Genomic DNA, 26,894 nt, shown 5'->3' on the forward strand with positions numbered 1-26,894 from the left:
CATGTTGAAGCATGCTGGAATATGCGACGCGAACAAACCTCATGTATCTCGTTACCTGTTCCTTTTATTGTGCGGAGTCCCTAACAAAATGAACGCCAAAATATAGTACTTGACAATCGCTAAAATATAGTACTTGATGTTCTCGCCATCCGGTCATGTTTTGCTATTCCCTAGAATGTGCCGCAGTAAATTAGTTAGTAAATATACGCAATATTTCGCAAAAATATATAATTTTTTAGAATGACAGTTTTATGCTGGACGTACTGTTCAAAAAATAATAGATTCGAGACATAATGTTATCGAAAATTGTCAAAAACACTCGTTCATTTTGTTATGATCGAAAAAGAACCAGGAGTATCGAAATACTAGATTACCGATCGCGCCTGACATTCCTGATAGTACTTTCGGAACAGTAGCGCCGAAATCTATATTTCGTTGGTCAATTACGCAATCTTTAAATATTTAATTAAAATTATTTCGATGACTCTCACAAATCTTTTCGATGACACTTTATAACTCTTCATACGAAATACAAACGATACCATGCAAGAACTTTGTTTAATTTGCCTCCGGCTTATTTTTCCAGTTAAGTACATTGTCAAAAAATAAATAATTAATTACAATTAATAGAACGACTCACAAATCTTTTCAATTGCACTTTAAAGCTCTTCATACGAAATACAAACGTTTCTATATGGAAGTTCCTTTGAAAGACGTCAAGGTTCGGTCAAGTAAATACGAATCACTACACGTCCGTACTCAGTCGAAGGTTGTCTGGAGCACCGTCACATGCGGCGGTAACTTACGTAAGCGTAACTTGCGCCGACCAATCATATCGTTTCACTCGAACATCAGGGGGTCGATTCTGTATCTTCAATCAAGGTGAAAATTACAAAAGTGAGCAAATTTACTAGGTATTGACCAATGAAATTATCAGTATTCTAGTAAATTCACTCACTTTTGTAATTTTCACCTCGTTTCAAGATACAGAATCGATCCCAAGATGTAGCTATACGTTGGTGACCCTGCTATGGACGTAACCAATTTGCAGAACCGGCTTTCAATTTGAACGTTAATGCATGGTCGATCAACAAACGTTAGTAATTCCGGTATTGTAAGCAGAACTGTGTTTACGTGTGTTCGCCCACTCGTATGTAGCAACATTATTTATTACGTGTTTGTGAGAGTCGATGTTGCATCCGTTGGCATTTGTATCGTATCGATCCAAAATAACAGCGACTATCTGCGCGTAATAGAAAATTTTAGATAATTGAATCAACAGCAATTTGACACGAGGACAGAGTTGCTATAATCTGTGATTGTTTATTCATTTCTGAAAATCATGAATGTAGTGACGTGTGTATCACACGTAACAGTATTGAGTAACGTAATGTTCATTTTATCCTTATTTAATCTGACTTGTTCTGTTTTCACTTGTTTATACAGATGATGTAATCTCCCACACAGACGCTTCAAAATATATGTTGTCATTATGTGAAAAGCAGACACGGGAGCAAAACGATTAGTAGCAGATTAGTAGTTGCTCTGCAATTTTAAGTACTTCAAAGATAAGTAAACTACGGACAATTAAATATTTGATTTCCGAGGGTGTCGCTTGCCTTGCAGATGCTGACTGGTAAGCCAGTCTTTGTTTTACACAATGACCGCTAGCGATATACAAGGCTCCCTGAAGGAAGCTCTGTATGAAACATTAACTGGAATTTTGTCGCCACATCATGAAACTCGCAAGGCAGCAGAGCAAAGGATTCAAGCTTTGGAGGTGACTGAGGAGTTTGGTATACATCTGACAGAATTTGTCATTGATCCCAACAGTCATTTGCCAATCAGACAGTTAGCTTCTGTCTTGTTAAAACAGTATGTTGAGACGCACTGGTGCTCATTGGCTGAGAAGTTCCGCCCACCAGAGCTTGATAATGCTGCTAAAGAAAGGATTAAAGAGTTACTTCCCTTAGGACTTCGAGAATCTATCAGTAAGGTAATTTATTCTAAGAATTAATTTAACTAAAAATAATGTTTTATATAGGGTGAGTTAATTAAAATGTTATAGATTTATTTCTCAGAAACAAAGCATTTTAGAGAAATATGTTTCATACAAAAGTTTAGTTTGGACGTAAGATTGTGCCATTGGTTTGACCTTGAGGAATTGTTAGAAGATCACGTAAAGCATTATAAATTTCTTAAATGGAACCTCATATATTTCATTACATATTCTTATAGTTTCTCTTGAGAGCTTTCCAAAACACTAATGAAATATTTTTTATTAAGTACTTTTTTATTAAGTACTTTTTGAGTTATAATACGGGGTAGTCTACAATAGAAGTCGTAGCGGTCGTAGGGTTAAGTTGTAGTGATTGTAGGATCTTGAGTCGTAAAAAATTGACCAATCATAGTCTATTATTCTTGTCATATTTGACTGTGATTGGTTAATATTCTACGACTTAAGAACCTACGACCATCATGACTTCTATTGTAGATCCTGTATAGGTAATTTAAGAAATTTATTTAAGAAATTGATGATTTACATGATCTTCAAACAACCTAAGGTCAAACTAATGGCATCATCTTGTATTTTCCTCTAAATCATACAACTATTGTATGAAACATTTTTCTCTAAAATGCTTTGTTTCCGAAATATAAATTTGTAACACATCAAAGCCTATTCTACAATGCTCTTTGTTTTCTGTTTCTTGCTTTTTCCCTCTTTACAATCATTTTATCGACAATTGCATTTCTTGCTACGTGTTTCCTGCTTTCTCCAAAGTTTGTTAGCTTTTATCTTGGGCGACATAAACAAAAAACTGGATAAGAAGCAAGAAGACAAGATATAAAAATAACAAAAAGCAGAAAACAGAAAACAAAAAGCACATTATAGAACAGGTTTAAATGATTCACTCTGTATAATTCTATTTGTATCTTTACATAGTGGTAAAATTTTTCATTTTACATTTGACTTGCAAAATGTCAGACAGGACTCTATTTTAGGTACGAACTGCAGTAGCCTATGCAATATCTGGTATAGCACATTGGGATTGGCCTGAGAATTGGCCTGGATTGTTCGATGTACTTGTTAGCTGTTTAAGAGAAGAGAGCGAATATGCTGTTCATGGAGCGATGAGAGTGTTAACGGAATTTAGCCGGGATCTGACGGATGCTCAATTGCCTAATGTAGGACCCGTTATTCTTCAAGAGATGTACAGGATATTTCAAAGTGAAAATGTAATTTTAATAGAAGATCGAGACGTCTTCTACATATTTCTTTTATACATCTTACTGTATTTCTAACTTTGTATTTCTTGCAGCAGTATTCAATTAGAACACGAGGACGTGCAATTGAGATCTTCATAACGATTACAACTTTGGTTGCTCACACGGGAGCGTATGAGAAGGGATTTATAGAGCAGTATCTGCAGCCAATCATTCCTATGTTCTGTGAAAAGTTTGTTGAGTGCCTCAGAGTGCCTAATGGTCAAACCAGTGATTGTGGATTCAAAACAGATATTATTAAAGCTATAAATTGTCTTGTTATGAAATTGCCTAAATATATATCAGAGCTTTTACCTCAAATGCTGCCACCCATATGGGAAACTTTATGTCAAAGTGCAAAGACTTATCAAGAAATAACAGTTAATGCTGATAAAAATATCAATGATAAAGAAATCGATTCTGATGGTATATATTATTTTCGTAATAAATATAATCGATAATCAATATTTTCTTTACAAGTATATGTGTACATATTTTCCAGGCGAAGTAATTAATTCCAACAGTTTGATTATTGCGATTTTCGAGTTCGTTCAAACTATTGTGGATCGTAAGAGGTTTATGAATCTGTTGGATAATATGTTACCAGAAATCATGTATTATCTAATAATATTTATGCAAATAACAGTCGATCAGATCCAGCAATGGACAACCAATCCGAATCAATTTGTTGAGGAGGACGAGTGCACTTTTGATTATAATGTCCGAATCTCAGCTCAAGAATTTTTAACAGTAAGTACACTCGGATATACTACCACAGACCGGGAAAAATCATGGAAAGTAAATTGATCAGAGAAAACTCGGAAAAGATATGGATAAATATAAAAGAACCGGGAATTTTAAACTTTGCTCACAATTTTCTGAAATTCTTAGGTGCTCTTATTTTAAAAAGTGTATATGACTTTTTAAATATATTTAATATCTATATTCAAAACGTTCAACAATTATATACTTTATAAATAATTTTTTTACTACAAGAGGACGCTTTTGAAGTGCTTTTGCTAAAACTTTAGATATACCAAAATAACGCAATCCTTTTATCTGAGCCGAATTGCCAATAACTTGGTATTTTGATCGCCATTTTCAACCTGATGGATGTAGCACTTATTTGATTTTTCGTCTACGATGATTTTTCATCGAGTTACGGTGTTCTGAATATTGCGCAATTTGGAGCATGTTCGAAAGTGTTCCCTATTTTTTCTTGAGTAGTGTATAAACAAATTAAAAAGTATTAATTATACATATATAACAGTAGTATAATTAAAAAGAAATTAGTAACTATTATAATGAAACAAATATACTCTTGTTTTACTAAAATGTTTGTTTCATTAATGATATTATTGAATTAACAAGATTTTTTATTTGAATTCATAGCTATTGATAGAAAATCATTTTTTTCGCGTAAAAATAAAAAATAATTAAAACATTTTGAAATACATTGCATTGCAATGCACATTTTCACAAAAATTAATATTTTACCATTTGTAGGCTCTTATTAGTCATTTTGAAGAGAAGGCGGTACATATTCTTTGTGATGTAGTTACGCAACATATCGAAGCAACAAAGGCATTACAAGCTAACGATGATGGTAGCAACAGCAACGAAAGTTGGTGGAAGTTACGGGAATCCTCTATTTTGGCATTGAGTCTTTCTAAGAATTGTGTCATTGAAAAACAGCAAGCTGGAACATTGCAGTTCGATATTATTAGATTTCTAGATATAGTTGTTTTGGGAATGTTAAATGATTCGGGTAATTAATCGTATGTATATGTGTATATATGTATGTATGTATGTATGCATGTATGTACGAGTATATGGGGCATTCCACACCAAATCAGACGGCTTTCATCACCGATTCTTGCAGATTTTTTAATATATTCCTCATTAAAATATTTATTCAGTTATTTTTTTAGATTCATACCTCCATTAGTTTCCTAGATATGAATTTTTTAATATTTTTAATTTATTTTATTTCGTAAACGTTTAGTTGAACATAACTTCTGTTTAAATTCTTGAAAAACAAAAAATAACCACATCAAATTGTTTATCTTGAAATTCTTTATTAGGAAAAAAATATTTTTTTATAGTTAAGTTTTTCGAGGTGTGCAAGTGTTGGCATGCCTCACTCTGTATATGTATACGCACGCACAAGGTGATCCAGAATATTTGGGACTATTTTTATATGCAGGTTGCAGATAGAACGGATTAAATTGAATCGAAAAGTCCTGTAGAAATAATAAAATTAACTTTTCAATTTTCACAATAGTTGACAAGTTATTAATTATTAAAAATTGTTGTATTAGTCCGGTGTACTACCGAATGCAAGCGCACGGTAAGCGGCGAGATGCAGCTGTCCAACTAGGCAGTCTAGACACGCAGAATTGTTTATTGCTAATTAACAATTCTCCGCGTGCCTTCAAGCAATGCGCTTGATCGCTGGGCGGATGCATCTAGTGATGCATATTTGGGTTCGGACTCCGGGCATGCCGCGTTCAGCACGGCTCGGCTCAGAGCGACTGAGCGCGACAGTGTGATACGTTCGTCCTTCTCGCGTTCGGCAGCTTTCGTCACATCGAGTGCGACCCGAATGTGCATCACTTGCTGCATCTCATCATTCGCCGTGCGCTTGCATTCGGCGGTAAGCCAGGCTAATACGGCAATTTTTAATAATTAATAACTTGTTAACTATTGCAAAAATTGAAAAATTGTACAGGATTTTTCGACTCGATTTAGTCTGTTCTATCTGTATATGAAAATAGTCTCAAGGGTAATTTTAGTTTAATCTTAACAGACAAATATTTCGAAAATATATAATATTACCAAAAAACATTCTAAGTAAAAGTTGTATAGTATAGAGGGGGACGTTCAATAGTAACTATACAACTTTTTGAAATGTATTTTGATACAATTGCATATTTTTGAAATATTTGTCTGTTAAAATTAAAATGAATCATTTTGTATGCAACAATTTATTAGGTTTCGACATATTTACGAAATTGAAACCTAATAAATTGTTATTTATTATCTCAGGATCACCCCCGTTACTTCTCGGTCGTTGCTTATGTCTCGGTGGACGATACGCCAAGATAATGCCACCGGAAGTAAGTTCCCGATTTCTAGAAGCGACAGTTAATGGTTTACAGGAAAATCAACCACCTTGTATACGCATTAGTGCTGTTAAGGCAATATATTGGTTTAGCGAAGCGTCAACTGGGAAGGATCCCATCATCAACATAATACGTTGTCATATGCCCAACATTTTTCAAGGGTTGTTTAATCTAGTTAGTCAACCTAGCACAGACGTTTTGACTTTGGTTATGGAGACATTTCAAATGCTAATTTGGGTAATGCCGACGCTCTTCTATCGTACATACATTTTTCTTGCAATGCATTTCTATTATTTAAGTTACTTGAATCTTATTTGTGTTTATAGCAACATAAAGAATTTACAGCATCAGTGGAAAACAAGATTTGCCCTTTGACAATTGCAGTATTTGTAAAGTTTCATAGCGATCCGGCAATCTTAGACATATGCCAAGACATATTTAAGGATTTGACACAAAATCCGAGTTGCATCGAACCTTTGCAAACTCGTATAATATCGACTTTAACAAGCATGATGATAACTCCTATAAATAAATCAAAGGATAGTATAAATGGTATGCTCTTCTTTTTTCTTTTTCTTTTTTCCGTCAAATTTAATCGTTCAATTTAACTGGGCCATTAGCTTTTTGTTTTTTTCGTCAGAGGGATCTCGAGCTGTAGCGTTGGATGTGTTGAAAGTTCTGGTGCAATATTCGCCGACGCCTCTAAGTAACACTTTGGTGGAGACTGCTTTTCCGACTGCCTGCCATTGTATTCTCAATTCGGAAGATCACGCAACGCTGCAGAGTGGCGGGGAACTCATACGCACGTATTTATCCGTGGCAGCTCAGCAGATCATCACTCATCGAGACAACGAAGGACAAACTGGGTTACAGTATATACTGCAGATAATCGCTCAGCTCTTAAATCCACAGGTGACATTGCCGTCTTATCCGCCAGCTTATTCAATTTATCGGAAAATTAGATACCCTCGCTAGGAACTAGTTACATACATATATGTGTATGTGGAATAATTTCAGTCGAGCGAATTCACTGCCACTTTTGTCGGGCGTTTGGTCACAACACTGATTCGAAATGTAGGGGACAGTTTGGGCGAGAATCTCGACTTGCTGTTGAAAGCGGTGCTGAGCAAGATGCAAAGTGCGGAGACGTTGATCGTGATGCAGAGTCTGCTAATGATTTACGCGTATCTTATAAATACACAGTTTAACGCTGTGCTAAATTTTCTGTCAACTGTACCTGGGCCAACGGGACAGAGTGCACTTGCATTTGTACTGTCTGAGTGGGTCAGTAGGCAGCACTTATTCCTTGGTAGATATGATCGCAAAGTGGCGACAATCGCATTGTGTAAGATCATGGAATATGGAGTCACTCACGGAGACAGTAGATTGGACGAAATTGCGGTAAAGGGAGATATGATCATCTCAGGTTTGTAGAGTTCTTAGACTATTTTGATTACATAAAAAAGTTAGATAAATTAACGAGTATACGATGAATAATGTGACTTTATAACGATGCGAATAAGGATTTTATTAACTTTATTTTGATATACTAATTTTTCTCTTTAAGTCTAGCGTTATTATAATGATTATTTTTCACTTCTGCGAAGAAAAATATGTAAGGTAACATAGAAATAAAACAATCCCCGCGCGATAGCGAAGTTTTCGAAAATTTCTACCCTCCTTTGTGTAGAAAATTTTTAAATTTATTTTATATATGGGTGGGGAAGTCTCAAACTTTTGTCCAGCAATATATATGATTAAATTAATTTTTTATTATTATTTTAACGTTACGTAAGAATAAATTTTATTCAAAAGATATTACATACAATGATACTCTCATTCACTGCGATGATTTGTTGGGTTACCTACTACATGGCAAAGTTACTTTACTCTATGAAAAATATTTGTATATTTCTCAAAATAGCGAATTATAATTTGGGAATATACAGGAATTGAAGATGGTGTAAGGACCAGAAGCAAAGCTGAATCGCAGCCTTACGAATGGACTACGGTGCCTGTACTTGTAAAAATTTTTAAAGTAATAATCAACGAACTATCGAATGACATTGAAGCCATTAGCGCTAGCCAAGATACAGAAGTAAGTACCGTGTTTTTATATTTTTGCGTAATCTTTCATTATTTGTTATTTTATTTTATCAAAGTAGTATGCAAAATTTGATTAAAATATTCCTTTATATCAACATCCAGGTTTCTGACGATGAGGATGAAGAAGATGATGATGATGAATTGATAGATCCCGGAAATGAAAGTGCAAATATTTTACGTAAGTTATGTATAAATAATCTATAAATTGCGTAACATTTAGGAATTATTAATAAGAGAGTGCGCTATTAAATATGATTTCTTTATAGAATTTGGAGGTACAGATGAAGATAATGATGATGAAGAAGATCCAGAATTATTGCGGGACTCTATATATCATTTGAACCTTGGCCAGTATTTGCGCGACTTCTTGTTAAACTTCTCCACTCATCATTGTTTCCGCATGTATATCCAACACCTGAATGTGCCAGAACTAAAAGTCTTGAATAATATAAATATCAACGCACTCGTGTAATAGAATAAGTAATTTAGATGATCGAAACAATTTTGAAATTTCATAATAAACGACCAGTCATTTTTATACATTTTTATACTTATTCTACACCTCGTTCTTATATTTGAAATTAAGTTTCGTCTCATTTTATATTGTTCAACAAAAATGATTCCTTTTAAGTACAAAAACGAGAGCATTAATGTATAATAGGTCTGTTCGCGTTGTTTGCACTTTTGAAATTATGGCGCAGTCCCATTGTGCGGAATTGGCGGAACGTTTGTGATTGGTCGTGACTTGATTCCGCCGTTTTCTGTTGCGCAAATTTATTTCTTTTGCGGATTCCGCCGATGCATGCGTGTGTGCATCGTAACGTAAATATATCAGGGGATCGATTCTGTACCTTCAAACAAGGTGAAAATTACAAAAGTGAGCAAATTTACTAGATGTTGATCAATAAAATTATCAGTATTCTAGTAAATTCGCTCACTTTTGTAATTTTCACCTTGTTTCAAGATACAGAATCGATCCCCAGATTTAATATAAATTACATATAATTATTATATAACTAAAATATATGTATATAATATAATGATAAAAAATATAAGATAAATATCTTACCAATATCTAAGTCCCGACCTGTAAAACTTAATAGATGATGAGATACTTGGTCTCCTTTGAGTTAGACTACGCACAATAGAAGGAATAAGGAATTAAGAAGAAAGAGTAAACGACTTTACCTATCAGAAATCGGATACATCGGAATACACGATTTCTAATAGGTTGAAACCGTTTATTTCGATCTAACAGAATATGCTAATCAGATCCAAGAGCTCACTGAGCGCTCAAGAGGAATGGTCCAATTTCAGCAAATAATCATAAAACGGTTGCAAAACTGTTGTAATTTACCGAACGCAATTGTGTGCTGTAAGCTTATAGCGTATTTCACTGGCAGAACCGGTGCGCACTCAGTGCACATTAAAGCTGTTGTACATTAACCTAATCTGACTGTAAAAGTGAGAGATCTCAGTTAATAAAATACCCAATGTATATTTTATCAAATATCGTAATAAAATGTATTAAGGATTTCGTGGTTTAATTTATGTCTATATTTTTATTAAATGTACATTTTTATGTCGATTTGTGTACAACAGCTTTAAAGTGCACTGAGTGCGCACCAGCTCTGCCAGTGAAATGCTGGATTCACCCTGCATCCGATTTGCGTCGTACGACGCTCCGCAACCAATCGGAAAATAGGATTCCGATGGATTTTGCTTCGTATCATCGGAATCCTGTTTTCTGATTGGTTGCGGAGCGTTGTACGACGCAAATCGGATGCAATGTGAATCTAGCAAAATACGCTATTAATTCCTGAACGCACGCAGTACGCAGTCCTGCTGTTTAACTTTTTTTTTTTCGAGAGTTAGCATCACTGTTCTCTTAGTTCGTGGCACACGTCTGGTACGTTTTGATAATAGTAGATTTCCTTATTTAATAATAAAAATCTTGTACGTATAATTAATCTTTCGCAAAAATAATAAAAACACTTTGTATAACGTTACGTCAAATTAGTTTGCGACTATTCGTTTTGTTATATCTTACTTAATTTTCAGCGATTCCAACGGATTATCACGATCCGTTTCACGTAGCATTTAGCATTTATATAGTTTAAAAAAATATATATATGATACAAGAAATTGCACGTGCACACTTATCAATCGTTACGTTTAACAAAATATTTAGAGTTTTACACATAACAAAATTTGTAATTACTGCTGTTTTTATGTGCAATAGCATATCTGAGTTTCTTCCACTATTCAGTGTATACTTAAGTATTATTCTCCGTATTTTTTTTGGTTATCTTTTTTTGTTAAAGATTGCTTTACATGATGCTTACGTCATACTTTTATATTTTTATTAGAAAATGACGAGTAAGGCAAAAGTGCCCAAGATAAAGGAAGGTGCTCCAGAGGAGACGCCACTGAGGAAGAGGCCCTTCAAAAGACATGGGCGTCTGTATGCAAAAGCAATTTTCACCGGTTATAAACGCGGATTGCGCAATCAACACGAGCACACTGCCTTACTCAAGATTGAAGGAGCCGGCACAAAAAAAGACTCTGATTTCTACGTAGGAAAACGATGCGTCTATGTATATAAAGTAAGACCTGTTTGCGACATAGATTGTCTAAAAAATATAAACATCAAATTAATTTTGACTTTGTTTATAGATGTAATAAGCATTTACCTTTTTGAGTTCTACACTGTAACATTTTTCACTGAGAAGTATTTTTGACATTAAATTTAATTATAATCCCTAAAGTTGATTCTACAATGAATCAGTAGTCCTAAGTCATATGCTGATTCTATAATGAATTACCGCACAAAGAAAATTATCCAATCAAATTTCTTTTATAAAGACACATAAAATGTGATTAGATAATTTTCTTTATGCATACATTTGTGACTGCAAGTTTGTATGAATATATCCTTATCAGTAAATTGATGAAGTTGGCCAACAGCCAACTTTTTTTTTATATGATGTGCCATGACACACAAAAAACTTAAGGCAGTAAGATGTAAGCAGTAAGGAAATCAACATGTTAGATTGGCTACTACTTACGTTATGGCCTTATAGACTTTACTGTGATTGGTCAATTTGCTTACTGCTTACATTTTATTGCTTAAGTTTTTTTGTGTGCTATTGCCCTAAGATTACTGATTTTTTTAAGACTGACCAAATTCGATTTTATTCTCTCCCATTAGTCGAGCTAAATAATTTGCTGTACAACTAACAACTCGTAGATGCAAAAAATCATAATTACTTATTTAGGTCTGGTTAAGAGTTAAGTTAAGTTATTTAGGACTGGTTAAGACTTAAGATTCTCGACTTATTGTAGAATCAACATAAGCTTTAAGCAAGTTGACCACATCTTACTGTAAAGTTTAAAGCTTAAAGTAAATTAATGTCAGTTAATTAGTTCAGAATTTAGAGGAAAAATTTGCTTACTACACCTATTGTTTAAATCTTTAGTGACAATGCATATAAAATATTTTTATAGAATCATATTGCCAAAATTTCTTTGCTTCTTTTTATTAATATTTTCTCTTTATAAAATTTATGATAGTAAGATATTGGTTTAACATTAATTTAAGAATATCATTTATAAACATTATTAAGACTTAAGAAACTATATATATGAATACATAAATTATACAATAGAGAATGCCAACACAGTCAAAGTTAGATGTTTTAAATAATACAATATATATTCTTTATTAAGTCAATTTATTTCAGATATGATTGAAAATATAATTTATATTGCTAAAAATGTACCTATTGTTAAGAATTTACTTAAGCGGTTATTTAACAAAATTATCAATAGATATCTTATATATGAAATTGTTTTAGGCTAAGAACAAAACTCCAGTACCTGGAAAGACTACGAAAAAAACAAAAATTAGAGCCATTTGGGGCAAAGTGACTCGGCCTCACGGTGCAAGTGGATCGGTGCGTGCTAAGTTTAAGAGAAATCTGCCGGCCAAGGCTATGGGTCATCGTATCAGGATTGTAAGTTAATAATGCAAATTTTATGTTATACTTTATATAGACATTTATTGAATTTTACACTGAACTAAAAATTTCCTACAAACTTTAACATATTTTCTATTTTAAATAAATAATTATTATAAATGTTGCAATTTTACACACACACACACACACACACACGCACACATGTATGAATGTAAATAACAATAACTTTTATATAATCTTGAAAAATCGATTTTTTAGAAAGATTTTACCATTATTTGCTCCCTTCCAGACCATGCAACTTTTGTCTAAAATTTGTTTTCTAAAATTAAAGAAAAGTTCGGAGATAATCGTTAAAAATGGAATATTCTGTATATATAATGATCTTAGTCTCGATATACAAATGTACAAAAATGTTTAATTCAAATTGTTTTGTTACAGATGCTGTATCCCAGTCGAATATAAGCATTTCTTGTATAATATAAATAAATACCATTTTGGTAAAATTTTTGTTGTTTTATGCACATAAAATATATCATAATTGAAAAATTATTCGATCTATCTTACAGTAATGATTTGTAGAATATGGATCAACTTAAATAAGACACGTACAAATACTTATTGAGGTGGTTATTTAGTAAATCGAATTACCATATAAATGTCTAATTTCTTTATATTATATAATGAAGTTCAAGTACTGAACTTAACGTGTGCAAAACGCGTAAAGGAACATATATGTTAGGGTGGTTATTATTTTAACAATTTTTGAAATCGTAATTGGGACAATTATGCTTCATGGGGCTCCAGCATAAAGGAGCCTACAGACGGCCCCTATTCTTGAAAAGAAACTTATACGAAAGTCTAGGGAGATATTACAGTATATGTTACTATAGTATTTTTTTAGAATTTCGTATACGAATTTCTTTTCAAGAATAGCGAGTCCAGAGCGGCGTAGCGGTAGCCAATGAGAGTCATGCATCGCTAGTTGACGAACACAAAATTGACGAATATCAAGCGTCCATTTTGGTCACGTGATCCTTTTTGTCGCTGAAACAGCCGGTTAGAGCAGCTCGTGAAAATTTACCTTAAAAGTTAAATATTCTTGCGCGCGCATCATTTTGTTCGTTTATCGCCATGTATGTATGCAGCCTAATCGATCTAACCTGATCTAACTTCAGAACGCGTATTTTACGTCAAGCCATGAAACACAAGCATTTTGAAAGACTATTTTTGCCGTTAAACGTGAAGATGGTTAGAAGAATCGCAAAATAAATACCACACATTGAAGGCTGGTTGTGATCTTTCGGAGTGGAAGCCATTTTCATGTAGCCTGTTTATATGTAGATTTGAATAATGTTTTGCATTTGTGCGCAGTGAGTTTACGAATGAATTCCGTGTATATCTCACCAAATAATAGAAATATTGGATCGACCCAAACTGAAAGGAAAAAAAAGAGGAAAAGAAAAGCTTTTCTCTCAGCTCACGATGTCGTGTACGTCGCATTTTTAAGTGACTCTGTAACGTGAAACCCCAACGATTGCGAACGATGTTCTGCTGTTTAAGAAACTGTTTCCACGGCCTCAGCTTTGTCACGACTCGGACACCGAAACGGGAACGAAATCCCATCGCCTTGGATACGACTCACATGGGTAACTGTTAATGATAACAAAAGGTGCGTTTGGGGAGGCGCTATTAGCGCTATTTATGTCATTCTATCCTTGTTTTACGATGAAGGTAAAATGACAAATAGCACTCATAGCATAATAAGAATAGACAGAGCGTGAGGTTCGGGCCCCTATTCTCGAAAAGTATCGCATACGAAAAATTAGGGAAATACTATAGTATGCGTTACATATATTATAGCACTTCCCTAGTTTTTCGTATGCGATACTTTTCGAGAATAGGGGCCCAGGTAGAAAGAAACGGACAATAGGTGCTGTATAGCTTTGTTTTTCTAACTAGAAGAAAGTGGGATGTGAGAAAAAAATAGAAAAATAGTTGAGTGTGGCAGAGTCTGGCTGAGGAAAGATTATAAGAAAATTAGTATTTTAAAATGCATTACAAAATGCTGCATTTGCATTGCGGAGAATATTTTATTCGAGAGGTTTGTCACACTGAAGTTTTTGTACAAGGACTTGATGATTTTTGGTAAATCTAAATAATTTTTAGTGTTTTCAAGTAATCTTAGGTAATCTAAGTAGGAAATCCTAAGTAATCTGAGGGTAATATCAAATAATCTGTAGGCAATATTACAGGTACTCTTAAAGTAGTATCAGATAATCATTTAATCTAAGGTAATCTTCGAGTTTTTGAAATTAATGAAATTGAATAAGGATATACAGAACGTGATTTATAAACATTGAGGTAAACATTGCATACGACACATAGAAGCTAAAATCATTCATGATGCTAATATATAAAAATATTTGTATCTCAGAAATGGTTGAGTTTTCGATCTATATTCACGAAGGTTTTTTTTACTCAATGTGATGTGTATGCTATCTACCATATAAATGCTGAATGGTTTTTTTAAGAAATACCCTGTATATACATATATTCTATGTGTATAAAGATGATAAGATAAAGATATAAATTGCCATGCTATTTTATACAGGAAACGAGGTAGTAATAGTAAAAAATGGTCTAAGAATATGCGGAAGCGGTGGTGCCTTGACGAATGCCCCTCTTCTTCAGAGTAAAAGTTATTTTGAAGTGAAGATACAGCAGGGTGGTATATGGGGCATTGGACTAGCTAGGAGAGACACGGATCTCAATATCGCTGTAGGAGGCAAAGACTCAGAAAGTTGGGCGCTTGATTCTGATGGTATCATAAGGCACAATGAACAAGAACTTCACAAGATTCAAAATCCTGTCCAGGAAGGAGATGTCATCGTATGTACATACTGCTATTTAGTTTGATATATTTTGAAGAAATTAATTAAACTTGAAAAATCGGAGAAATGCTTTTGATTTTTTAAAAGATTGTTATTACAGTCAACATCTTGTTTGAATAATGAAAAACTTTTTCAGGGAGTATCCTACGATCATGTAGAGTTGAATTTTTATTTAAATGGAGAATCCATGAATGCTCCAGTTATAGGTGTAAAGGGACGGATTTACCCAGTGTTATATGGTATTTATTTATTCTAATAAAGAACAACTCGCAATAAACGAGAATTGATTAAAATGGATTGAAATTTTAATCATTTAAATCCACCTGAATACTTTAGTATAACATCCATGATCCATTTTCACTTTTTTTAGATGCAATTGGATGGAAAAACTTCTTTTAGATTCATTTCAATTGGATTGAAAAATTGCATTTCCTATTCAGAATTTTCAACTGAAAAGTATTTACGATGCACTTAAAGAATTGAAACTTTTTTAGATGATAGACATAGAAATGTGCTTCATGTGCAATTCCTATAAATGAACAAAAATGCATTGAGATTGAAAAGGATTCATTTCAATGTTTGCGGATGTATACTTCTGAAAATCTGAATCCATTTCAGTCCATTTTCGTTTACTGGGAATTAACATGTATGTGACGATTGATTTTGATATATAATTTATATTATTTTAATTTTCAGTGGATGATGGAGCCATTCTGGACCTATTTCTAGAAAATTTTATTTATACTCCACCAATGGGCTTCGAGAAAATAATGCTGGAACAATCGTTGCTCTAGCAGGGTAATAGGAACAAAAATAACATGTATTGTTAAAATTGATATTCCTCGTTCGAGTTTCATTAAACATTAAGAGTTGAATGTTGAAATTAAACGTTAAACTAAGATAAATTGTAAACAGAACGTTACAACATAGTATAAAAGCATAACATGGTATTAAAAAACAATATTACAAACACAATTGCATGATAATATATTTTATTGAGGAGCTTGGAATAAACGATTTGCCTAAAGATGTGAGAATCTATTTTTTGATCTATTCTCTACGGAATGAAGATGCATAATAACTAGATTTTATATAACTAATTGAGAGAAAATTCTTGAAATTTATTAAAATTAAAAAGAGATTTACAACGTTAAATGTTCGAATGAGTCAATTTAGTTCTATTTCGATCTGATGTTTATGTTACGATAATTACACATATCTTTGTATAATTGTATAATAATAGATATAATCATAAATATGTGTGTACAATTTGAGTAATATATAATATATATATATATATATATATGCATATGTATGCATTGTATACATAATGATTTATTAAACCTTAAACGACTAATGGTATAGTATGTACATACTGGCTTAAATAAGGTACCGACGGCTTTAGGCCTATTGTTCGCTTTATTAGGCTTAGTGTCATGGCATCATGTTAATTTTCTCTCTCTCCCTACGCACACGCGCGCGCGCATATTCTCTCGCGCTTCCTCCCTCTCTCTTTCTCTCTCCATAGTTACTTTCTCTTCCGCTAATATTGTATTAAATAGTAAAGCTAATTAAACAAGAAAAATCTTAGCGGATCTTGGTGGTTAAATATTTCTAGGTGAATTTATATACGTGTCTGATTCTGCAAACCGCGATCGATATGTTTTTCGGTCTTGAAATGCAATTGTAAGCAGAACGAAAGTAGTAATGTCACTTATTAAATTGACAAGCAATTTAATGATTTTTTGTATGCTAATAAGCAATTTTATAAGAGTATTCATAATCTAGATGTTAACGAAAATCGTAAATCTATGAAAATATTGCGTTAGCCAGGATTCGAATCTGGAAAAAGATTTCGGTTTGCGATTTGGAGAATTAGATACGTACATAAATTCACACAAAAAATTGAAGCATTAAAATCCGTTTTGATCGAATCTAGGATCTCTTGTTTAATTATATTTATTTTCATCGGTTCAAATTCATATCATAGTTAAAGCTAATGTTTCAACCTTAACATATCGAAAACTTGCATCTTTGTTTACATCATCAGTCGTACAAATGTTAGAACAATTCAATTATCGTAAACAAATACATTTTTCAAATTCATACATATTGAGATCATGCATATATATTCGACTTATAAAATTTTATCGCATTTCAAAATAAACTGCACACACTACCACATATAATATAATTAAATACATATTCTCAATCGTTTCCTTTATCTGATATAAAAATCGATCACAGTAAGACAAGCGCCTTTAATTATAATACACAAATAATAACTAAAAAAAAACGTTGAAGTAACTGGCGCTTATCATCGACATTATGAACTTTTCATCTAACGACATGTCTAAAAGTTTCTTACAACTGTTTGTGTTGCAAGCTTTCTCAATACTTGCTGAAACATATCAAATCTTTGGTCCTTAATATTAGTTCTATATAAACAATATCAATAGTGTCACACGCTTAACACATTACGCATTTATGCTGTATAAATAGGTCATTCGATTGAAACAATGTAGTTTTTAAATTACCTGATATTATTTGCCATAACAAAGTCTTATTGTATTAAATGTAACATAACCGTCTATCTTTAGCGGTTAATATTTAAATATAAGAATTTCATGGCACTCTGTTTCCTACATAACTTACTCTCTAAATACATATGATTTGTATTCATTCGAAAGACCTTTATTATATCTTCTAGAGAGTTTTTGTAATCTATTAAGTAATTATTAGCTACTCTAAACTACTACAACTTTTATATTTATTTTATGACTGGATGATATGAAATATTTATAATGGTAACCCATCGCAGTCGCCTTATTGCACTTTCATTGCATCTGAAATTTCAACACTAATCCTGTTAAAGTAGCATAATTAATTTTAATACACAAATGATCATCATCCAATGCCTTAAATACTATCGTTTAATTAAACTATGTAGGCCTGTGATAAAAAATAATTTAAATAATTTTATGAAATATATAAGGGAGACTTTCGATATTATAATTACGGTGTAATTATCTGAATATTGAACTCTGCTTACAGCAAAATAATGTTACAAATAATGAACAGTGTAGTTTTCAACATTGTACAAATTAACTGAATGTAGGACCGTTAATGATCACTCACGAGCAATGTGCAAAGCAACGATGAAAAATGGATATCCTTTTCTTCTATTTTCAGATACTTCCATCGGAAACATACATCGGTTAATCATATGGCTTACCATATTTGTTTCATCACTTGAACAATACAAAACACTTCCATAAATGTAAATTTGTTTCAATTACACTGCAAATAATTTCTTTAAAAAATATATACTTTCAGATATATTTACAAAAGTATAATTCGATATCTACATATCTGTAATTATAAAAAATGTGCTTATACAAAGAATTGTATACATAAAATATATCAAATGTTGAAAAATTGTTATTGCCCGTGTTTTTTCTAAATAATAATAGTATATCAATGATAACTTGAGATCTCGCGCATTCTTTTTATCTTTTAAGTAAAACTTGACCTTTTTAATTAACATAGTTAGAATATTTGTGCTTTAATTAGCAGTATTTGTTATATATATTTGTATTTGGATACACGCATTATAAATAAAATTTAACATATAAAAAAATCATTAATATCATAATTATTCAATGTTTTTATATATTAAAAAGTGTGATTCTCTTCATTTGTGTATTTTTTAAGAATGAGAAATCTGTTATTTATACTTAATATTATTTTATTTATAAAATTAAAATCAAGCTCATATATTCTAAAATAGGATTTCAAATAGGTCAAGTAATCGAGCAAAAAAAAAGGTGAACTAAATAATATTTTATTCGTAAATTTCAAATATGTAACGAACGGAACGTTTCACGACCTCGTCTTGGTTCCTCATCCGTACATGATCGCATTATAATTTAAGATGAAAAAATCATAAATAAAATGAAGATAAAAATAAAAACAACAAAAGCGTCGAACAATTGAACAAGCAAAAAGCCACATCAATAATCAGACAACATGAATAAAAATGTATATTAAGAAATTAAGAGACATGGAAATAATAAAAACGCTTTCCTTATTACAGATCGAATCGCAGGCTAATGATGTTCAATAATAAGATGTGATATCCGTAACACCTCTTTGTTGAAAGGCGAGAAAGAGTTGAGTCCATACACAGTAAAAATACGTAAAAATCAAGGAGTATAATATATAATATACAGCTTTTCCATTTTGTTTAACAAACAAAAGGAAATTATGAACAATGGAAAGGGGTAATATCAAGTCATTTATTAAAAAAGAAAGAATTTATATAGTATATGAGTCTGAGAAATATTGAATATTGTGAGAAACTTACACAAGTTATATGTCTGTATCACGAAGTTCTTCTTTACAGTAAGTGTACAGCAGATCAAAAGTAACAGATCTTAAAAATTTGATCTAAAAAAAAAATCATTGATTAAAAGTTGATATTTATTCATGGGGAATCTAATGATCATTAAATTTTAAAGAAGTTATTCGAAAAATGTAATTTTTATAAAATATCAATTTTTATGTATTTTAATTACGAATAACCATTATCGATGTCGGAAATTGTTTTTGATTACGAATAACCATAGATGAGGAATATTGTTTTTAGTAAAGAATAATAACTATTATCAATGACCAGAATATTATATTAATTATGAATAACCATTACCGATGATAGTGTTCACAGTCTATAGAACTCATAAATGTATTTGAATAGTCATATGAATATTATTAAGCATTAAGACTCACTTTGACAATGATATTCTTCTCTGACTTGTGTTTGAACATTTCTCGGTCAATTTTCACTTAAATTATTGATTAAATTTTAATCCTGTAATCATAGATTGTCATGATGGATTTTGACTGATGTTATTCTTGTTTCTTTATTCTAGTTTGTAGTTGTCGTTTTATCTGCTCCATATATGAGGCATCGCAGTCTCTGCAATTAATTTTATAAATTACATTGTTGTTCGAAAGGAATTCAGTTTTATTCTTATACTTTGACTAAATGAATGAATTTATTTATCTAAATCCAACACTAAATTTCGATCTATTTACACCTGCAACTGTTTTTTAATATATTTTATATGTAAGAAAGTATTATATTTTTTTAATGCATCCTCGCCTCAATTAATTGTCCCGTTATTAAACACAATCCACAATCCATCACTAAATATCTCTTTGATTTTCAAATTAACTTTTATAAAAATTAGATCAAGAATTGTCACTAAGTATTTTTATACAGTACTCAAGATTCTTTTACTGAAAATTAGGATAAAACAATAATAATCCACGAGACTGTATAGTGTTTTTATTTTATGATATAGTGCATGGAAAGAGAAGAATAGAAAATGTCCTTTTGCAATCAATAAAGACCTCCACCGTTTTTTATATTCAGCAAAAAATCACGAAAGTTTATATTTCGATTTTTCTCATATTCAAAGGTAAACTACAAATAGTAGTGAAAACTATTGAAAGTATTTAAGATATTTGCAATGTGATGTCTGGACCCTGCTAAAATTATGTTGTTTATTTCAATAATGTCGATATCTATAATAGAAAAGTAAGTATCTACAATAAAAAATAAGTTAATGTTGGTAAAAATACGAAAATGCAGTACTAAAAAGTTGATAAAAAATTCTGAAAAAATTCTCAGACTTTATGAGAAGAAAATTAATAATTTTTGTCTCTTGCAGTTTTGCTGTAAAGTTGATAGTATTTGAGTAAAAAATTATTCAAGACCAATATTTTGCAATTTGTAGTAATTAATATCTTGTTAACTATTGCGAAAATTGCAAAATAGTAGAGGACTTTTCGATTCAGTTTAGTCCGCTCTATCTACATAAAAGCGATTGGCAAAAACTTTCGGGACACCCTGTATATATATTTATGTATTTAGTATTTCTCACACCCACATAAATTCTTTCTTTTTTAATAAATGACACTATTACCTTTCTATTGTTCCTAATTTGTATCTTTTCCATATTGTTTGTTAGACATGCTAACCAATGACGTTATATTCCTTGACTTTTATGTATTTTTACTTTACTGTATGTGGACTCAACTCTTTCTCGCCTTTCAATGAAGAGGTGTTACGACATCACATCTTATTACTGAATATTATTGTCTTGTAATATAATCTGTAACGGAGAAAGTGTTTTATTATTTTCATATTTCTTAATTCCTTAATACACATCTCTCTTTTTTTATTCGTATAACATACTCACACATCATTCGTTATCCGTAGTGTCTTCAATGACAGAATCCCAGTTAAATTCTGTGGCACTTTGCCTTGATGGCAATTCACCAAGGTGTTGGAATCGTTGTACGAAATGTGGATCACGATCTCTAAGCCGTTTAAATCTTTGAAAAGCAAGATTCTTTGCAAATTCGTAGAGTTCTAGGTCCAGGCTGTTGAGTTTACGTACGGCGTCTAATTGTTCCGTACTGAGGGTTGCCATAGTGGCTGCACTAAGTGTGGCATTATGCTGCTCAAATGCAACCGCAAATCGCATTTTAAATGTTTCTTCGAAGGTGTACTGCCCCACCTAACACATGAATAAAATTTATCGTTAGTACATGTGAAGTAAAATATAAGAGATATAATTATCATTAATGTTATACAACTTCAATAAATATATTATTTCATATCTCTAAAAATAACGGTAATATTCCAAGTGGACGAAATTACTGCCTCATTCTATATGTATATATATGTATATATAAAATTATCCTGGCGAAAAAACTTTTACGAAAAGCTACATAGATTGAGACAAGATCTTAGAAATTATTAATTTTTTACAGATGTTCGTAGTGGAACGTAAAGCGGCGTTGTTTCTTTGAAAAACTTAGAGATCCTCCGCCTTCAAACAACGCCACACTACGTCTCACCAAGAATATCTACAAAGAATTAAGAATTTCTAAGATCTTGTCTCAATCTATGTAAATTTTCTATACTTTTTCATAAAAATTTATTTTCCGCCAGGATAGTAACTTTCTATATTGAATTATCTTATATGTTTCGGCCCAACCGGGTTTGCCTGGATTAAATTAATAACATTTCGTGCTCTCCCATTGGTAGAGCGTGTAACGTCAACCAATAGTAAAGCATGAGCATTGTAACAAAAAGTTATAGTAGACAATAAATATATTTATCTAGAAATGGTAATAATGACGATAACAATAAAAATAAAAATTGCGTAATTTTAACATATTACATACCTTCTGGTATTCAGTCAGCATGAAGAAAGGCATAAATTGTAAGTTGTGTTTAGCGCTAGCCAATATTAGACGTTCTTTATCAGTTTTGCTAAGAGTGGAGTTATAACAGCCAACTATCGATAAATCTGCCAGCATCCTCGTTTGACGATTTCTTGCCAAATTGTAAGGGCATTCCATAAACTGGACAAATATAAAAAATAGTCTCATTATTAAACAAAATCTCCTAAACTGTATCAATAGTTCTGTTCCTCATTCTTATTTATTAAAATATTAAAAATGTCAAATTAATTTGCTTTCTTTTCTTATATTGATAACAAGTCATAAGTACAATGTGTTTACTATAGAAGACGGCACAACAGAAAGTTATCTGACAAAAAACAGCCGCGTACAAAATGAGAAAGGGTGTTGTAAGAAATTTAGAGGAAGTAAGTACAACAAAGAAACTATCAGAGTGCTGTATGGTTCGGTGGCAAGACAGAAGTCTACCCAACTTTTAAGACAAAACAAAAGTTTTTACCTTAAAGTATATGTAGATAAAATGTGCTTATACACAAACTACTATAATTTATATTATAATAATAAGAGCCAATATAAGGTAAAATGAATCAGGAGATATTACCTCTTCCAGGGTAACACCTTTCCAATTGGGACCATCGTAACACTGAGGTATATTTGCTTGAGTACCTCCGCACCAATGACGAGCACCTCTCCATGTAGCACCTCTCTGCACGTGCCTAAACTCAGATAGATATCTTGCAACGGGATCCCTTATGATAGTTATGTAAAAGTAACGGCGCTTAATTCCATCTCCTTCAATTTTATTGAGTTCCGTATCAACACAATTTGTCAATTCGGTCCAATCCGCATGTAATCCACACTTCCAGCCGGTAGAGTATCGTGAGAATAACCAATTTTCGTTATGATTTGGACGGAAACAGAAGCAACGCTTGCGTCGTCGTTGACATGAGCACGGTCTTTGTAATTCTAAATCTCGTACCAGATGTTTGCCAAATAGTGTGCCACCTTTGAACAAAACAAGAATGATGATATCTTGGATGCAACAGATACTTGTTTTTTTATATTATTAAATAAGCTCTTTACAGTTTTTCTAATTTTAGGAGAGGGGGGATTACTTTTGACGTAGCCTTTATTGTCTCTGTATTTACACTACTTTGACACACATTATTTTACTTGGTCTATTTGTTTACAATCTGTTCATTTTAACATTAAAGTCTCTTCAATATAACTTTATAGTGTCAACATCTTTATTTTTAATTATTCATTCGATTATTGTTCATCATGCTGATAAAGACTAAATACAAAGCTTTTTTGTCCTAAATTATTAGAGAATAAATTATTTACTATATTACTTAGATTTATTATCTTTATTTTTTTTCCTTGGCTGTTGTCCTTCTAATATTGCTGTGCAACTAACGAGCATTAGATTTTAATTATTTGTAACACTTTTAAAATTTGTTTTCGATAGACATGGCAATTTGAAACTTTCTTGACGTACCTGTTTTTTGTATGTGAAGGAAGACCATAACGTCGTGAGCATTGATATCAAATTGAAAGGTGTCATTGGCAAAGATGTCATCATAGCCTAGACTACCCTGGATGCTCTGTAACTTGAAGGCGGGATGCACCGAGAGCAAACCGTTTCTATCAAGCTCGATGGAAACTGAAGAGAGCGCAGCGGAACCAGCGACAGGTGATCCAGGGGCGATGGACAGGCTCTCTGACAGTCCAATAGACTCCCTGATCTCGCGGTTTGTCAAAGCGCACACGTGATCCGGGCAGAAGTAGCCCAGGTAAATGATCCCGGTCAGCGCAAGGAACAGGCATATCCCGATGATGCTACGTAGACGGTTCTTGCGTGGGTGCCGCGATTCCATCCTCGTCGCGGACCTTCCGTCGTATATATTCTCCTTCCCCTCCCCCTCGTCTTCCTTTTCACCCTCCTGCGTCTCCGACGCGACGAGCACTTCCAGCTCGCTAGTAGTAGCGTCTATCTCCACATCGACACCCGTTCGTCTGCCCATTATTATCGTCACCCATGTTTTACGTTGCTTGACACTAGCAACTTCACCAGCTCTCAACGAACTGTTGAGTACCACAATTGACGTTTACCATCGCACGCTGACATGATCCGGCTGTAAATACACTCGAGGGTATCAGCCATGACAAGAAAAAAAAAATAAAATAAAAGTTCGCTTAAAACACTCGACTAGGATTGACAAAAATTGATCTGCCAAGAAATACGACTAGGAATCACATTATATTTCAATAGCGTGTATAGGGGTATAATTAGAAAATGTATTTTACTTTGATAACGATTGCGTACCAAACTTATTTAACAAAACTTGTCGCACTTGCAGCGCACAGGCAGTCACGGACTATATTTATAAAACCAGAGAAGAACTGAGATGGCTGAGACAGGCCCAGGGGTTCCAAACTCCTAGTAGTTAGTACCACCGTTAGTGGCGCCGTCGCGGTGTGTAAGTTCGATATTATATCCCAGAGCTCTGATTGGACGGCTCGTTACTCCCTGTTGTTGCCTGTGCCTATTGTGTTTAAGCCTTTATCGAAACCCATGTGGAACGGTAAAATTATAGACCTCGTTTTGTCTTTATGATATCCTAACCTCAATGTTATCAATTTTAACGTTTAATATATCTTGGATCATAAGGCAGAGCGACGCTTTTTTTTGTCAGATTCTTTCGTTTCGTGCGAAAACGCGTCAATAAGCCTAATTTTATTGATTTTTAAGCTTAGTATTTTATGCTAAACTGTATAATTGCCGCAAAAAATCATGGATTGATCCTGGCCAACCAGCAACATCGACTCCAAAGCGAAATATCTGGAGACACTGGTAGTGTCTCGACGCTAAGTCCATGATCACAAAGCAATCCCTTATGGAAAGAGACACTGAAAATTTCGAAAAAACACTGAAAATTAAGTGTTAACACTCAACTTTGAGTGTTAACACCTTAAAATTAGGTGTTTTTTCGAAATTTTCAGTGTCTCCGTAAGGGATGCTCTGTATTTGATGGGATATCCCATCATAAGTAGCACAGCAGCGCTTGCATGGCGCTAAAAGAGCGATTATATGCGCTTTTTAGCGCTTTGTAAGCACTGTGCGCTACTTGAGATGGAGGGTGTTGTGTATTATGAACTGTTTATACTAAACGAAACAATCATAGCCGACCGTTATCGACGAAAATTAGAGCGTTTGAATGATAATTTGATGCAAAAACGACCATCAGTTGCATCAAATCGTTGAAAGGTGATTCTTATTCATGATAACGCTCGGCCTCCCTGTAGCCGTAAAACAAAACTGATAGAACTCGAATGGATGGCATTCAACGTATTCTCCGGACTTGGCACCAAGCGATTATCATCTGTTTCGATTGATGCAACACACTCCGGATGATACACATTGCCGTAATTACGGCGAAATAAAAAATTGGGTTGCTGAATAAATTGGCTCAAGAGACAGACCATTTTTTCGTCGCGGAATTCAAGCGTCTGCCAGAAGTGGGAAAAAATCATAGCTTCCGAGGGCAAATATTTGATTGAGGTATTCAAACATTTTGTTATTAAATGCTCAGAAGATACAAAAAACAGCGGCTTTCAACGCAATACAAAAAGTATTCATACAATCTGAACATTTGATCCATGTTTATATATTCGACGTTTCTTCCACTGTGCCAGAATATTCAGCACATTGGCTATACGAATCGAACTTTCTATGAATATTTAGCGTTAGCTGGGAAGAAATGAAATTCGATTTCACTCGACATCAAAAAATTTCGATTTACACATCTCTATTATAAAGTGCTTTTCATTTTGTGACACAAATGTTATTCTATCTTTATTACTCATTAAATACAAAAAAGATGGAACGACGATTATATTGGCTTGTATCGATTTGTGTCACTAAATGGAAAGCACCCATTGTCCTTTTTGCTTCAAGCTTATACTTGTTTTCAATAAAAATTTGAAAAAATGAAATAAAGGACGTTTTGATTGTTTTCATCATTCATTATTGTTATTTTATGTCATTTAATTATTTCCTTTGTTTTCGATGTGCACACTCGTACACGATTACTATTGCTGCCGTTACTACTGCTTCTTCTATTGCTGCAAGACAAAACTCCAGCTCCGCATAAATAAATAAATGTAAATAACAAATGATTACAAGTGGATTTTTCTTGACGTTCATATATTGTCGTTATTTATTAAGTTCAAGAGAGGATAACTTACAT

The 26,894-nt window shown here is 32.8% G+C and overlaps 4 protein-coding genes across 15 annotated transcripts; 3 read left to right on the forward strand and 1 right to left on the reverse strand.

Moving 5' to 3' along the window:
• Nucleotides 1–243: 243 nt before the first annotated feature.
• Hs6st (heparan sulfate 6-O-sulfotransferase) lies at nucleotides 244–25,020 on the reverse strand. 4 transcript variants are annotated; one of them, XM_018503524.1, is made up of 8 exons: nucleotides 24,143–25,019; nucleotides 23,246–23,649; nucleotides 22,627–22,806; nucleotides 21,633–21,953; nucleotides 21,357–21,545; nucleotides 20,155–20,344; nucleotides 19,733–19,815; nucleotides 18,198–18,212 (listed from the first exon to the last, which is right to left on the reverse strand). In XM_018503524.1, the coding sequence occupies exons 1-4, from the start codon at nucleotides 24,666–24,668 to the stop codon at nucleotides 21,636–21,638; spliced, it is 1,428 nt and encodes a 475-aa protein (XP_018359026.1). In that variant the 5' UTR covers nucleotides 24,669–25,019; the 3' UTR covers nucleotides 18,198–18,212; nucleotides 19,733–19,815; nucleotides 20,155–20,344; nucleotides 21,357–21,545; nucleotides 21,633–21,635. The 4 variants fall into 4 exon arrangements, with proteins under 4 accessions (XP_018359028.1, XP_018359026.1, XP_018359029.1 ...); XM_018503527.1 differs by lacking the exon at nucleotides 18,198–18,212 and having other exon boundaries at nucleotides 19,560–19,815; nucleotides 24,143–24,779; nucleotides 24,971–25,020; XM_018503526.1 differs by lacking the exons at nucleotides 19,733–19,815; nucleotides 20,155–20,344 and adding an exon at nucleotides 244–254 and having other exon boundaries at nucleotides 18,202–18,212.
• Nucleotides 1,007–9,033, forward strand: Ipo9 (Importin 9). 6 transcript variants are annotated; one of them, XM_018503517.1, is made up of 14 exons: nucleotides 1,007–1,150; nucleotides 1,267–1,356; nucleotides 1,447–1,996; nucleotides 3,004–3,237; nucleotides 3,321–3,690; nucleotides 3,767–4,014; nucleotides 4,771–5,032; nucleotides 6,313–6,626; nucleotides 6,716–6,941; nucleotides 7,030–7,301; nucleotides 7,407–7,815; nucleotides 8,339–8,487; nucleotides 8,598–8,673; nucleotides 8,762–9,033. In XM_018503517.1, exons 3-14 carry the CDS (start codon nucleotides 1,661–1,663, stop codon nucleotides 8,965–8,967), a joined length of 3,102 nt encoding a protein of 1,033 aa, XP_018359019.1. In that variant the 5' UTR covers nucleotides 1,007–1,150; nucleotides 1,267–1,356; nucleotides 1,447–1,660; the 3' UTR covers nucleotides 8,968–9,033. The 6 variants fall into 6 exon arrangements, with proteins under 6 accessions (XP_018359019.1, XP_018359022.1, XP_018359018.1 ...); XM_018503520.1 differs by having other exon boundaries at nucleotides 1,007–1,356; nucleotides 3,324–3,690; XM_018503516.1 differs by lacking the exon at nucleotides 1,267–1,356 and having other exon boundaries at nucleotides 1,007–1,249.
• On the forward strand, nucleotides 10,336–12,978 carry RpL35A (ribosomal protein L35A). Of its 2 annotated transcripts, none has more exons than XM_018503533.1 (4): nucleotides 10,336–10,404; nucleotides 10,865–11,101; nucleotides 12,353–12,511; nucleotides 12,914–12,978. In XM_018503533.1, exons 2-4 carry the CDS (start codon nucleotides 10,868–10,870, stop codon nucleotides 12,935–12,937), a joined length of 417 nt encoding a protein of 138 aa, XP_018359035.1. In that variant the 5' UTR covers nucleotides 10,336–10,404; nucleotides 10,865–10,867; the 3' UTR covers nucleotides 12,938–12,978. The 2 variants fall into 2 exon arrangements, with proteins under 2 accessions (XP_018359035.1, XP_018359036.1); XM_018503534.1 differs by lacking the exon at nucleotides 10,336–10,404 and adding an exon at nucleotides 10,433–10,451.
• Nucleotides 13,912–16,569, forward strand: LOC108758524 (SPRY domain-containing protein 7). 3 transcript variants are annotated; one of them, XR_001939951.1, is made up of 5 exons: nucleotides 13,912–14,121; nucleotides 15,087–15,364; nucleotides 15,503–15,605; nucleotides 15,737–15,822; nucleotides 16,063–16,124. XR_001939951.1 is itself a non-coding variant. In XM_018503530.1 (4 exons), the coding sequence occupies exons 1-4, from the start codon at nucleotides 14,019–14,021 to the stop codon at nucleotides 16,158–16,160; spliced, it is 582 nt and encodes a 193-aa protein (XP_018359032.1). In that variant the 5' UTR covers nucleotides 13,912–14,018; the 3' UTR covers nucleotides 16,161–16,569. The 3 variants fall into 3 exon arrangements, 2 of the variants coding, with proteins under 2 accessions (XP_018359032.1, XP_018359033.1); XM_018503530.1 differs by lacking the exon at nucleotides 15,737–15,822 and having other exon boundaries at nucleotides 16,063–16,569; XM_018503531.1 differs by lacking the exon at nucleotides 15,737–15,822 and having other exon boundaries at nucleotides 14,040–14,144; nucleotides 16,063–16,569.
• Nucleotides 25,021–26,894: the final 1,874 nt, after the last annotated feature.

The sequence above is a fragment of the Trachymyrmex cornetzi genome, unplaced genomic scaffold, assembly GCF_001594075.2.
Source record: "Trachymyrmex cornetzi isolate Tcor2-1 unplaced genomic scaffold, Tcor1.1 scaffold1583, whole genome shotgun sequence".
Taxonomy (NCBI): Eukaryota; Metazoa; Arthropoda; class Insecta; order Hymenoptera; family Formicidae; genus Trachymyrmex; species Trachymyrmex cornetzi.

Bases quoted from the DNA above. Each gene is read 5' to 3' on its own strand.
- LOC108758524 (XM_018503530.1), top strand. From the start codon at position 14,019: ATGTTCTGCTGTTTAAGAAACTGTTTCCACGGCCTCAGCTTTGTCACG. The intron at 14,122-15,086 runs GTAACTGTTAAT...TATTTTATACAG, and splicing joins CTTGGATACGACTCACATGG to GAAACGAGGTAGTAATAGTA. The intron at 15,606-16,062 runs GTATTTATTTAT...TTTAATTTTCAG, and splicing joins GATTTACCCAGTGTTATATG to TGGATGATGGAGCCATTCTG.
- RpL35A (XM_018503533.1), top strand. From the start codon at position 10,868: ATGACGAGTAAGGCAAAAGTGCCCAAGATAAAGGAAGGTGCTCCAGAG. The intron at 11,102-12,352 runs GTAAGACCTGTT...AAATTGTTTTAG, and splicing joins GATGCGTCTATGTATATAAA to GCTAAGAACAAAACTCCAGT. The intron at 12,512-12,913 runs GTAAGTTAATAA...GTTTTGTTACAG, and splicing joins TGGGTCATCGTATCAGGATT to ATGCTGTATCCCAGTCGAAT.
- Hs6st (XM_018503526.1), bottom strand. From the start codon at position 24,668: ATGGGCAGACGAACGGGTGTCGATGTGGAGATAGACGCTACTACTAGC. The intron at 23,650-24,142 runs GTACGTCAAGAA...TTTTGTTCAAAG, and splicing joins CCTTCACATACAAAAAACAG to GTGGCACACTATTTGGCAAA. The intron at 22,807-23,245 runs GTAATATCTCCT...ATATTTGTCCAG, and splicing joins AAGGTGTTACCCTGGAAGAG to TTTATGGAATGCCCTTACAA.
- Ipo9 (XM_018503516.1), top strand. From the start codon at position 1,661: ATGACCGCTAGCGATATACAAGGCTCCCTGAAGGAAGCTCTGTATGAA. The intron at 1,997-3,003 runs GTAATTTATTCT...ACTCTATTTTAG, and splicing joins TTCGAGAATCTATCAGTAAG to GTACGAACTGCAGTAGCCTA. The intron at 6,627-6,715 runs GTAATGCCGACG...TTGTGTTTATAG, and splicing joins CATTTCAAATGCTAATTTGG to CAACATAAAGAATTTACAGC.